The 13,702-nt window shown below is 44.9% G+C and overlaps 1 protein-coding gene across 3 annotated transcripts in view; it reads right to left on the bottom strand.

Annotated features, from left to right (window-relative positions):
* The window catches only part of arhgef3 (Rho guanine nucleotide exchange factor (GEF) 3), an 81,095-nt gene that overhangs the window by 64,614 nt on the left and 2,779 nt on the right, over positions 1–13,702 (bottom strand). For 2 of the 3 annotated variants that reach the window (XM_061940885.2, XM_072912864.1), the window contains exon 1: positions 2,911–3,010. The exons of the other annotated variant lie outside the window; for it this stretch is intronic. In XM_061940885.2, coding sequence (XP_061796869.2) covers positions 2,911–2,963 — 53 coding nt within the window. In that variant the 5' untranslated portion in view covers positions 2,964–3,010. Of the gene's footprint in view, positions 1–2,910; positions 3,011–13,702 lie in introns of those variants that run through there. 3 annotated transcript variants of the gene reach the window in all.

Consider the following 13,702-nt stretch of genomic DNA (forward strand, 5'->3'; position numbering starts at 1 on the left):
CTGCTAAGGCTGAACACCGCCGTGACGCAGACAGAGCAGAGACAAGGCGATATGACCTGCGTCAACTCATTTTTATTTATTCTATAACCATATATTGTGTCTAACTGGAGTTGTCGAGATTACCCCCTTCCCTCAGCGACAGTTTCAGTGATGTAATAGGGCCCTTCCAAATAAATAGAGGAGGCGCGCGGGCTTGACTTTCAGAACGTAGTTTGGATCTGTAACTAGAATACAGCCCAAAACACGTGTCTCCTCGAGCTAAATTGAACTCTGTCTCTGCATGATTCCTTGCTTCTTGTCTGATTAATAGGTGTCATCAGTGTTTGAACCTGACAAAAGTATAATATAGTATAGTAAAGTGTGTAATAAAACTACCTTCAATAGAGGTGTCAAACTCATTTTCATAGAGGGCCAACAAGGGACTCCTCCCAATAGCTCCACCCACTCGGCAGATGACTTTATGAATTTCTTTAGTAAGAAAATTGAACTAATTAGAAAGGAGATTAAAGACAACGCATCCCAGCTACAACTGGGTTCTATTAACACAGATACAACTGTATCTACGACGGATACTGCAATACAAAATAGTCTCTCTCTTTTTGATGAAATGACTATGGACTGGACTCTCACAATATTATGTTAGACCCACTCGACATCCATTGCATTCGGTCTCCCCTAGAGGGGGGGTTACCCACATATGCGGTCCTCTCCAAGGTTTCTCATAGTCATTCACATCGACGTCCCACTGGGGTGAGTTTTTCCTTGCCCTTATGTGGGCTTTGTACCAAGGATGTCGTTGTGGCTTGTGCAGCCCTTTGAGACACTTGTGATTTAGGGCTATATAAATAAACATTGATTGATGATTGATTGATAATAGTTATGGCTGCCATCAGAGGCAGGTTCCCGACATCTACAAAGCAATTAGCTACCTACTGATATGGAAGAATATTACACGGTTACTCTGCCGAGCTCTAGACAGCACAGACACTCAACAACTGCACATTTACGGATTATAATTACTGGTTTGCCCGCCCGGAGTTCCTTAAGGCTCTGGATGCTGTGGGGCTGTCTTGGTTGACAAGACTCTGCAGCATCGCGTGGACATCGGGGGCGGTGCCTCTGGATTGGCAGACCGGGGTGGTGGTTCCTCTCTTTAAGAAGGGGAACCAGAGGGTGTGTTCTAACTATCGTGGGATCACACTCCTCAGCCTTCCTGGTAAGGTCTATTCAGGTGTACTGGAGAGGAGGCTACGCCAGATAGTCGAACCTCGGATTCAGGAGGAACAGTGTGGTTTTCGTCCTGGTCGTGGAACTGTGGACCAGCTCTATACTCTCGGCAGGGTCCTTGAGGGTGCATGGGAGTTTGCCCAACCAATCTACATGTGTTTTGTGGACTTGGAGAAGGCATTCGACCGTGTCCCTCGGGAAGTCCTGTGGGGAGTGCTCAGAGAGTATGGGGTATCGGACTGTCTGATTGTGGCAGTCCGCTCCCTGTATGCTCAGTGCCAGAGCTTGGTCCGCATTGCCGGCAGTAAGTCGGACACGTTTCCAGTGAGGGTTGGACTCCGCCAAGGCTGCCCTTTGTCACCGATTCTGTTCATAACTTTTATGGACAGAATTTCTAGGCGCAGTCAAGGCGTTGAGGGGATCTGGTTTGGTGGCTGCAGGATTAGGTCTCTGCTTTTTGCAGATGATGTGGTCCTGATGGCTTCATCTGGCCAGGATCTTCAGCTCTCACTGGATCGGTTCGCAGCCGAGTGTGAAGCGACTGGGATGAGAATCAGCACCTCCAAGTCCGAGTCCATGGTTCTCGCCCGGAAAAGGGTGGAGTGCCATCTTCGGGTTGGGGAGGAGATTTTGCCCCAAGTGGAGGAGTTCAAGTACCTCGGAGTCTTGTTCACGAGTGAGGGAAGAGTGGATCGTGAGATCGACAGGCGGATCGGTGCGGCGTCTTCAGTAATGCGGACGCTGTATCGATCCGTTGTGGTGAAGAAGGAGCTGAGCCGGAAGGCAAAGCTCTCAATTTACCGGTCGATCCACGTTCCCATCCTCACCTATGGTCATGAGCTTTGGGTTATGACCGAAAGGACAAGATCACGGGTACAAGCGGCCGAAATGAGTTTCCTCCGCCGGGTGGCGGGGCTCTCCCTTAGAGATAGGGTGAGAAGCTCTGCCATCCGGGAGGAGCTCAAAGTAAAGCCGCTGCTCCTCCACATCGAGAGGAGCCAGATGAGGTGGTTCGGGCATCTGGTCAGGATGCCACCCGAACGCCTCCCTAGGGAGGTGTTTAGGGCACGTCCGACCGGTAGGAGGCCGCGGGGAAGACCCAGGACACGTTGGGAAGACTATGTCTCCCGGCTGGCCTGGGAACGCCTCGGGGTCCCACGGGAAGAGCTGGACGAAGTGGCTGGGGAGAGGGAAGTCTGGGCTTCCCTGCTTAGGCTGCTGCCCCCGCGACCCGACCTCGGATAAGCGGAAGAAGATGGATGGATGGATGGATGAAATTACTGGTTTGCAAAAAAATTTTTTTCAACCCAATTAGGTGAAATGACATTATCTCCCACGGCATACCAGACAGTATAGTACACAGTACAGTGGTTGAAAGACACTGCACTAGGCCACTGAGTAGGAAGGCTTCAGGTTTAACTAGAGTGCCCCCTGGTGGCATCTCTGTAAGATTACAGAGGAAGCAGAGTTGAAACAAACTGAAGCTGACATGTAATACTAAAACGGGTGTTATAGAACAGGTACACGACTAAAACAACTGTGCATTCATTCATGCACTATAAGATCTTTTTTTATGATTATTCTGAGTTTATTTTGTTGGCATGTACCAGTTAGTCACTTTGCCCTTGTTGCATGTTGATAAAGGGGACTTTGAGGCAGGCGCATGCTAGCAGTGCAGCATACCTGTGCTTGATGCTGGAATGAGATGCATTCAACAGTTTCAGGACAAACGTCATCTCCGCTCAACTGTGGACGAGCAACATTCCGACAAAAGATCCACACGACCTCTCCTTTCTATCTGGGATTGTCTTCTGTTCACCGCCTCTGGAAGACAGTTAGTCTGCTTCTACTTTGGCTTTCATGTTGAAACACAGCGCATGATTAGGAGTCAAACAACAGTTGGACTTCCACCCGTCATGACGCAAGAACTTCGCCCAATTGGAAGATCACGCCTTTTTTGGCGGGCCACTGTTTGCGCCAAGAAAATGTCAATTCAAGAGTGACAGGGCGCTTTGTATGAAATGTTACCGCAAACGTAGATAACCGGTGCCGCCAATGATAGTCACACACACACACACACTCACACACACTAGGTGTGGTAAAATGTGTCCTCTGCATTTGACCCATCTCCTTGTTCACCCCCTGGGAGGTGAGGGGAGCAGTGAGCAGCAGCGGTGGCCACGCCCGGGAATAATTTTTGGTGATTTAACCCCCAATTCCCACTCTAGATGCTGAATGCAAAGCAGGGAGGTAATGGCTCCCATTTTTATAATCTTTGGTATGACTCGGCCGGGGTTTGAACTCACAACCTACCCATCTCAGGGTGGACACTCTAACCCAGGTGTGCTCACACTTTTTCTGCAGGCGAGCTACTTTTCAATTGATCAAGTCGTGGGGATCTACCTCATTCATATATATCATTTATATTTACTTATTTATGAAATATATGTTTTTGTTAATAAGTTAAAGATGTTTAATGATAATACAAGCATGTTTAACACATATAGTTAATATTGTTAATAAATTAAAGGTGTTTAATGATAATGCAATCATGTTTAACACAGTTAATATTGTTAATAAATTAAAGGTGTTTAATGATAATACAAGAATGTTTAATACATATAGTTAATATTGTTAATAAATTAAAGGTGTTTAATGATAATACAAGAATGTTTAATACATATAGTTAATATTGTTAATAAATTAAAGGTGTTTAATGATAATACAAGTATGTTTAATACATATAGTTAATATTGTTAACAAGTTAAAGGTGTTTAATGATAATACAAGCATCTTTAATACATATAGTTAATATTATTAATAACTTAAAGGTGTTTAAAGATAATACAAGCATGTTTAACACATATAGTTAATATTGTTAACAAGTTAAAGGTGTTTAATGATCATACAAGCATGTTTAACACATATAGTTAATATTGTTAATAAGTTAAAGGTGTTTAAAGATAATGCAAGCATGTTTAACACATATAGTTAATATTGTTAACAAGTTAAGGTGTTTAAAGATAATACAGGCATGTTTAACACATATAGATTCCTTTCTTTCATGAAGACAAGAATATAAGTTGGTGTATTACCTGATTCTGATGACTTGCAGTGATTGGAATCAGACAGTGGTGCTAAAAACGTCCGCATTTTCGAATGGAGGAGAAAAAAGTCCTCCTTTCTGTCCAATACCACATGAAAGTGGTTGGTTTTTGGCATCTTATTTGTCCAGCTTCCGTACTCCTTTGTATACACTTTACAAGAAATACATTGTCGGCAAACTCCATAGCTTGCTAGCTTGTGCACGCCAGCTTTCTGAGACTCTTGTTTTGTTAGCGCAACTGTGCAGTCGGTCTTTGGAGTTTTGACAACAGGTATGGCGCCAGAGTCTGTTGAAATAAAGTGTTTCTCGCCTTCGAGTCGGTAATTTTAAGGAGCTGGCAGCAGCCAGCGTCATCTCAGAAGACCCTCGGGTGCCGTGAATGTCAATCAAGTGACGAAAGTGACGTCATAGTGAAGATTTATGATCGCTCATTTTTAGGACTATTTTTTTAATGCCTGGCTGGTGATCGACTGACACACCCTCCGAGATCGACCGGTAGCTCGCGATCGACGTAATGAGCATTCCTGCTCTAACCACTAGGCCACTGAGTAGTCCATTGAGTTTTTTCAAAAATGTATAAAAATGGAAAAATATCATTTTATTTTAATATGGTTTCTATAGAAGTGAAGTGAATTATATTTATATAGCACTTTTCTCTAGTGACTCAAAGCGCTTTTACATAGTGAAACCCAATATCTAAGTTACATTTAAACCAGTGTGGGTGGCACTGGGAGCAGGTGGGTAAAGTGTCTTGCCCAAGGGCACAGCGGCAGTAACTAGGTTGGCAGAAGCTGGGATTGAACCTGGAACCCTCAAGTTGCTGGCACGGCCCCTTCACCAACAGACATAGGACAAACATGACACCAACCTTCCTAATTATAAATCCCACAGTTTATATTAAACATGCGTTACTAATGAGAGGACTTGGCAAGTGTCGTTTTGTCCTACTAATATCGCCGGTCCTTGAACTCACCGTGGTTTTTATTTATTTGTTTAAAAAAAAATGTTTTTTAATTAAATCAACATAGAAAAAAACACATGATACACTTTCAACTAGTGCATCAACCCCCAAAAAAAAAAAACCCTCCCTCCCCCATTCACACTCATACACACCCACTCACACAAAAGGGGTTGTTTCTTTCTGCTACCAATATTCTGGTTCCCACAACATGGACAACACTTCTGCAAGGGACACAGTCCCTGAAGCACACTTGATTGTTTGTCCTGCTGGTCCACTAACATTTTCATTTAATTACTTTTTTTTAAAAAAATTTTATGTAATTATTTTTTATACTGTTTTACCTTCTTTTTTATCCAGGAAAATATTTATTTATCTTATCTTAAAAAATAAATAAATAAAATAAAATAAAAAAGGACCTTATTTTCACCAGACCTGGTTGTAAATGAAATTAGCTTCGTTTAAAGTTTTTTTTTAAAAACCAGGTCCAGTCCAGATAATGTCCAAGTCAGGTTCAGCAACACACACCATCGCCGGTCCTTGAACTCACCGTGGTTTGTTTACATGTACAACTCTCTCCGACGCTGCCACAGAAAAGACGTGTTTTATGCCACTCCTTCTTTGTCTCATTTTGTCCACCAAACGTTTTATGCTGTGCGTGAATGCACAAAGGTGAGCTTTGTTGATGTTATTGACTTGTTGGAGTGCTAATCAGGCATATTTGGTCAATCAATGACGGCAAGCTAATCCATGCTAACATGCTATTTAGGCTTTTAAGGAGAAACAAAGTTGAATACACTTTTAAAAAGAACCAAAAGTTGAAACCAGGAGTGAGGATGGTGTGTGGTATCGCTCCGTGCCTGGGTGGGTCACTTACTTAATCATTAATACTGATTTGTGGGTTAGACGGACTACACGTCGAGTTGTGATAACTATCCAAGTTTACTCATAAAGTACAGAAATGCCCTTTGTTAAAAAAACAAAACCTCAGACAACACTGCTGTGTAACAATTGCAGTATGGTGAATCTTGACTACAAACAAAGATGGCGGATACATTAAAAAACTACACAACAAAATACCTACTTCCGCCTGTAGGGGTCATAAACTATTATTACGTTTGGATTACAAAAAAAAATGGTGGACTTCTTAAAAACCTATAAACATTTACCTAATTGATCAGTGTCCTGAGATGGGTAGGTCGTGAGTTCAAACCCCGGCCGAGTCATACCAAAGACTATAAAAATGGGACCATTACCTCCCTGCTTGGCACTCAGCATCAAGGGTTGGAATTGGGGTTTAAATCACCAAAAATTGTTCCCGGGCGCGGCCAGCGCTGCTGCTCACTGCTCCCCTCACCTCCCAGGGGGTGGAACAAGGTGATGGGTCAAATGCAGAGAATAATTTCACCACACCTCGTGCATGTGTGACAATGATTGGTACTTTAACTTTCCGGTTTTAATTCCTGTTTAGGCCACGCCCACAGCGCCTGACATCATTTATCACAGACCCCCTGAACAGATGGTGCATTTAGGCCCCGCCCCTTTTGACGTCATTGCCCCTAAAGCCCCCCCTTGCCTCCCCTTAATAGGTGTTACATATTACTATTTACCAGGGCTGTGAATCTTCGGGCAGCACACGATTCGATTCGGTTCTTTAGGGGTAACGATTCGATTCAGAATCGATTCTCTCATTAAAGCGATTCTCGATTCAAAATCTATACATTTTTAATAACATTGGATGCCAGTTCGATGATTGACTACATTCCTCCATAAAACACAAACAGCTCTGATCAATTTCAATATTACATAAAAGAAAACTTAAAAAAAAAAAAAAAAATTCTACCCAAATATTGAATAAAGTCAAATACAAATAAATAAATAAATGTTCTAAAGCAGACCTGGGCAATCGGAGGCCCGCGTGAGGCCAATCATGAATTACAAAATAAATTTAAAAAAAACATCTATGTCGTGCGTGCAGTACAACTCTGCTGCTTTTATTTTGAAAGGTGTTATTTATGGGCGTATGTCCGTGTGTAACCTGTGAGTGAAGGTGCACAGCGACAAGTGATGCATGTTTATCCCCGAGACGCTAAAAAGAGAAAAGTTGATGACGAATGGCGTGTTTTCAACAAGACATGGACTGCCAAGTATTTCTTTACAGAAATTAAAGGTAAAGCCGTGTGCTTAATTTGTGGTACACAGGTTGCTGTGTTTAAAGAATATCATTTCAATCGCCACTACACGACGAAACACGAGGAAAAATACAGGAATCTGTCTGTTGATGGTAAAACTGCAAACCCAACAAGGACTTCTTGCCAAAGTTCACCCCCCCCGAGATGCAGCCATCAGGACAAGTTTCGTCATTTCTCACAAAATCGCCAGAAAAAGTAAGGTGTTTTCTGACGGAGAGTTTATTAAGGAGTGCTTATTGGACTCTGTTGCGCTGATATGCCCGGAGAAGAGGAGCGCATTTGAGAACGTGTCACTCTCCCGACGCACTGTAACGAGGCGGGTTGAGATCATCTCATCGCTGGAAACTTGGAGCTTCAGCTGAAGAACAGAACGGCCGACTTTTGACTGTTTTTCGCTGGCTTTGGATGAGAGCTGCGATGTACGTAACACCGCCCAGCTGCTCATCTTCTTACGTGGGATAACTGCAGACTTTCAAATCACGGAGGAGCTGGCAGCCATGCAGTCAATTAAAGAGACAACCACAGGTAATGACTTGTTCACATAGGTAAATGCGTGTTTGGACATGTTAGGACTGAAATGGGACAAGCTGGCAGGTGTGACAACAGATGGTTGTCCAAATCTGACGGGGAAAAATGTTGGACTTTTAAAAAGAGGATGCAGGATAAAGTGACAGAAATTGACATTTTTGCATTGTATTATACATCAGGAAGTGTTGTGTAAGACAGTGTTAAAAATAAAACCCTCAAAAGCAATCTGCTTTTGTATAAAGTTAAGTTAGATTAAATTAAATTATTATTATTTATCTTACGGTATATCAAAAATAATTTGAGCAAAATTTAATTGAAATATTGTCGGTGTGGCCCTCCAGCAGTGCTTAGGTTGCTCATGCGGCCCCCGGTAAAAATGAATTGCCCACCCTTGTTCTAAAGTGAATATGTACAGCAGATATGGGCAACAATATGAACAAGACAGATTGGAAAGAAAAAAGAAAAAATTGTCTATTTTTTTTAATCGTAACAAATAAAAATCGTGACTAATCGGAAAATCTATTTTTTTTTTTTTTTTACACTTCCACTACTGTGCAGTTTGACACTGGAACAGTTCATTACCAACTCGGAATAATTATAGAATGGTTTGGTTGCGGCACGAAAAATAAGCTTTTGGGAATATGAACCACAAGGATCTTTTATATGATCAAACATTCAAATAAAAACATTAATAAACAATGTTATCATTTCTGCGTCATCATACAACAGGCACATACAGAACGTAGCGTCTCGGCCTGTGCGAGTACATCACGTCCAAAGCCAAAAAACAAGAAAACACTTGTTGTGTCGGTGTTTATATCTTCCCAATATTGTTGATTTATTGTTCCTATAACTGATGTTTCCAGCAAGTCACATGACTCGCCCTCAGGCCTGTGTGTGTGTGTGTGACGCTTAATCGGAATCAAATTGGACTTTAAATGGGGGAAACAAATCCAGACACGCTAATAAAAGCCATCAGTTTTATCCTCCAACATGCCTGGAGGGGATCATCACAGAAGTAATGACCCACTCTTTTTTATTGCTGGTTTACTCCCTTCTTTACAGTACGATCGTGACCCCGCCCACTTGTGTGAGAGGACGCCTGTGATTGGCCAGCACACGCCCACCAATGGTGGACTCTCACTATTATGTTAGATCCACTATGGACTGGACTCTCACACTATTATGTTAGATCCACTATGGACTGGACTCTCACACTATTATGTTAGATCCACTATGGACTAAAAAAAAAAAAAAAAAAAAAAAAAAAAAATCCAAGATGGCGGCGCGCACAGACGCAGCGGCTTACGGCTCTCCATTTCAGTGCTCTTTCTTCCTTCTTTTCTTCATGTTTTTTTTCCTTTTGTGCACCACCTGTACTGCAAACACCCGGTACACCCGCCAGTCACTCTTGGATATCGGTAACTCGCACCAGATATCTGTTTCGAGCGACTTTCACCACGAGCACAACATCCCAGATGACATAGCGAGAGCACAGGGCTCTCCGTGGTTTGTTGTCGGGTCTGGGAGACGGCGTAGACGGAGGAGGGAGAGGAAGCAGAAGCGTGGCCGCAGGTCCGGCGTCTTGCTCAGGCTTAGGAAACAACCCCACAAGCCACCTCTACCGAGCCTGTTCCTCTCTAATGCCAGATCCCTTGTACAGAAGATGGACGACCTGGAGTTACAACTTGCTGGAAACCGCTATGTTCGGGACTGTTGTGCTATGATTATCACCGAAACCTGGCTTCACCCGGAAATACCCGATGCTAGCATGCAGCTAGCCGGACGCACTCTGCTCCGCCGGGACAGAACTAAGGACTCCGGTAAGAGCAGAAGAGGGGGGCTCTGTATCTACGTGCATGAGAACTGGTGCAACAACGGGACAATCACTGAACAGCACTGTTGCCCGGACGTGGAGTACATGTCTGTTAGATGTCGGCCTTTTTTTCTCCCGAGAGAGCTGTCTGTTGTTATCATCACGGCTGTGTATATTCCACCGGACGCCAAAGTAAACACAGCGCTCTCTCTTCTGCTGAACACCGTCAACGAACAGCAGCGGGCCCACCCCGACGGTGTTCATATCATAGCAGGGGATTTTAATAAGGCCAATCTGAAGACTGTACTCCCTAAGTTCTACCAGCACGTGAAGTGTTCTACAAGGGGCAAGAACACCCTGGACCACGTGTATACCAACATAAAGCACGCGTACAGAGCTACACCCCTGCCCCAGCTTGGACAGTCAGACCATCTTTCCCTCCTGCTCTCTCCTACCTACACCCCCATCAGACGCCAGGCCAGGCCTATCACAAAGACTGTTATGACCTGGCCTGACGATGCACTCCCCAAACTTCAGGACTGCTTCCAACACACAGACTGGGACCTCTTCCAACAACAGGAGCTGGAGACAGCCACAGGAACGGTGCTGGACTACATAAAGTTCTGCATCGGGAATGTGACTGTGGAAAAAACCATCCGGGTTTACCCCAACAAGAAACCCTGGATGACCAGCCAAGTCCGCACACTCCTCAGGGCCCGCGACGCAGCCTTCAGGTCAGGGGACAGGGCACTGTACAGTGTTGCTAGAGCCGACCTGAAGAGAGGGATTAAAAAAGCAAAGGCGGACCACAGGAGGTGCATAGAGTCCCATCTGTCCAGCAAAAACTCACGGGAGGTGTGGCGGGGCATTCATGACATCACGAACTTCAGAGGCTGCAATATGACAACTGCGGATCAGAGTGCGACACTGGCAGAGGAGCTTAACTGTTTCTTTGCCCGTTTCGAAACCCCCCAGCGACACTCATCTGCTCCAGCCCTGCCCTCGCCCCCACCGGGCTCCGGCGCCACTCCACTCACTGTACAGGAGCACAGTGTCAGACGAGTGCTCCTGGCTGTGAACCCCAGGAAGGCTACCGGACCAGACGGAGTACCTGGAAAGGTGCTCAGGACGTGCGCCCACCAGCTCGCTCCCCCCCTCACCAGGATCTTCAACCTCTCCCTGGCTCAGGCAGTCATCCCATCCTGCCTGAAGTCATCTACAATAATCCCGGTGCCGAAGAAGTCTCCCATCACCAGCCTGAATGATTACCGACCAGTGGCCCTCACTCCAGTAATCATGAAGTGCTTCGAGCGACTTGTTCTCCAGCACATCAAGGACCATATCCCTCCAGACTTCGACCCCCACCAGTTCGCATACCGGGCGAACAGGTCCACAGAGGACGCCATCGCTGTTGCTCTCCACTCTGCTCTGAACCACCTGGAGCAGCAGCAGAGCTACGTCCGGATGCTCTCTGTGGACTATAGCTCTGCCTTCAATACAATAATCCCGGACAGACTCTGCAATAAACTGGACACTCTTGGCCTCCCCCCTCTCACAAACGCCTGGATAAGGGACTTCCTAACGGACCGACCCCAGAATGTGAGACTTGGCCCGCACCTCTCATCCTCCCGCACGCTGAGCATCGGCTCCCCACAGGGCTGTGTGCTGAGCCCCCTCCTCTACTGCCTTTACACCCATGACTGCAGTCCGGCCCACAGTGACAACCTTACCGTCAAGTTCGCCGACGATACCACAGTGGTCGGGCTCATCTCCAGGGGTGACGAGGCTGCCTACAGAGAGGAGGTCCTGAAGCTGACGGCCTGGTCTTCGGAGAACAACCTCGCTCTCAACACCAGCAAGACCAGAGAGATCATCGTCGACTTCAGGAGGAGCAGCACCGACCCTGCCCCCATCTACATCAACGGCGAGCGTGTAGAGAGGGTCCACACGTTCAGGTACCTTGGAGTCCACATCTCTAATGACTTCTCCTGGACAGTCAACACCACATCAATCATCAAGAAGGCTCAGCAGCGGCTACACTTCCTTAGAGTCCTCGGGAAGTACAACCTGAAGCCTGACCTGCTGCTGACCTTCTACCGCTCGTCCATCGAGAGCCTGCTGACCTACTGTATTACGGTATGGTACGTCAGCTGCACTGCAGCAGACAGGGAGAGGCTGCAAAGAGTGGTCAAGACGGCTCAGAAGATCATCGGCCGCCCTCTCCCCTCTTTGACGGACATCTACATCTCCCGCTGCCTCAACAGAGCCAGTGCCATCATCAAGGACAGCACCCACCCTGGCTCTGACCTGTTCCACCTGCTGCCCTCTGGGAAGCGCTACAGGTGCATTAAAACCAAAACAAACAGGCTAAAGAACAGCTTCTTCCCCAGGGCCATAACCATCCTGAACGGACTGCCCCATTGTCCCTCATAACTGCCTTCTCTTCGGTGCAATAACCCATTCCACCATCCACCCTGTTTTGTTTTTTTTGATGTATATATTCATTTCACACCATATTCATTGCACTTATACATTTTTTATATTTTTATATATTTGCACATTGTTTTTCTAGCATGCACACATCGTACTGTATGGAATGGCCTCAATCTCGTTACCTTGCGTAATGACAATAAAGCTGATTCTGATTCTGATTCTGACTGGACTCTCACACTATTATGTTAGATCAACTATGGACTGGACTCTCACACTATTATGTTAGATCCACTATGGACTGGACTCTCATACAATTATTTTAGATCCACTATGGACTGGACTCTCACACTATTATGTTAGATCCACTATGAACTGGACTCTCACTATAATGTTAGATCCACTATGAACTGGACTCTCACACTATTATGTTAGATCCACTATGGACTGGACTCTCACTATTATGTTAGATCCACTATGGATTGGACTCTCACTATTATGTTAGATCCACTATGGACTGGACTCTCACTATTATGTTAGATCCACTATGGACTGGACTCTCACTATTATGTTAGATCCACTATGGACTGGACTCTCACACTATTATGCTATGGACTGGACTCTCACTATTATGTTAGATCCACTATGGACTGGACTCTCACTATTATGTTAGATCCACTATGGACTGTACTCTCATTATTATGTTAGATCCACTATGGACTGGACTCTCACACTACTATGTTAGATCCACTATGGACTGGACTCTCACACTATTATGTTAGATCCACTATGGACTGGACTCTCACACTATTATGTTAGATCCACTATGGACTGGACTCTCACACTATTATGCTATGGACTGGACTCTCACTATTATGTTAGATCCACTATGGACTGGACTCTCACTATTATGTTGGATCCACTATGGACTGTACTCTCACTATTATGTTAGATCCACTATGGACTGGACTCTCACACTATTATGTTAGATCCACTATGGACTGGACTCTCACACTATTATGTTAGATCCACTATGGACTGGACTCTCACACTATTATGTTAGATCCACTATGGACTGGACTCTCACTATTATGTTAGATCCACTATGGACTGGACTCTCACTATTATGTTAGATCCACTATGGACTGGACTCTCACACTATTATGCTATGGACTGGACTCTCACTATTATGTTAGATCCACTATGGACTGTACTCTCACTATTATGTTAGATCCACTATGGACTGTACTCTCACTATTATGTTAGATCCACTATGGACTGGACTCTCACACTATTATGTTAGATCCACTATGGACTGGACTCTCACACTATTATGTTAGATCCACTATGGACTGGACTCTCACACTATTATGTTAGATCCACTATGGACTGGACTCTCACACTATTATGTTAGATCCACTATGGACTGGACTCTCACACTATTA

This window comes from Nerophis lumbriciformis, linkage group LG03, assembly GCF_033978685.3.
Source record: "Nerophis lumbriciformis linkage group LG03, RoL_Nlum_v2.1, whole genome shotgun sequence".
NCBI lineage: Eukaryota > Metazoa > Chordata > Actinopteri > Syngnathiformes > Syngnathidae > Nerophis > Nerophis lumbriciformis.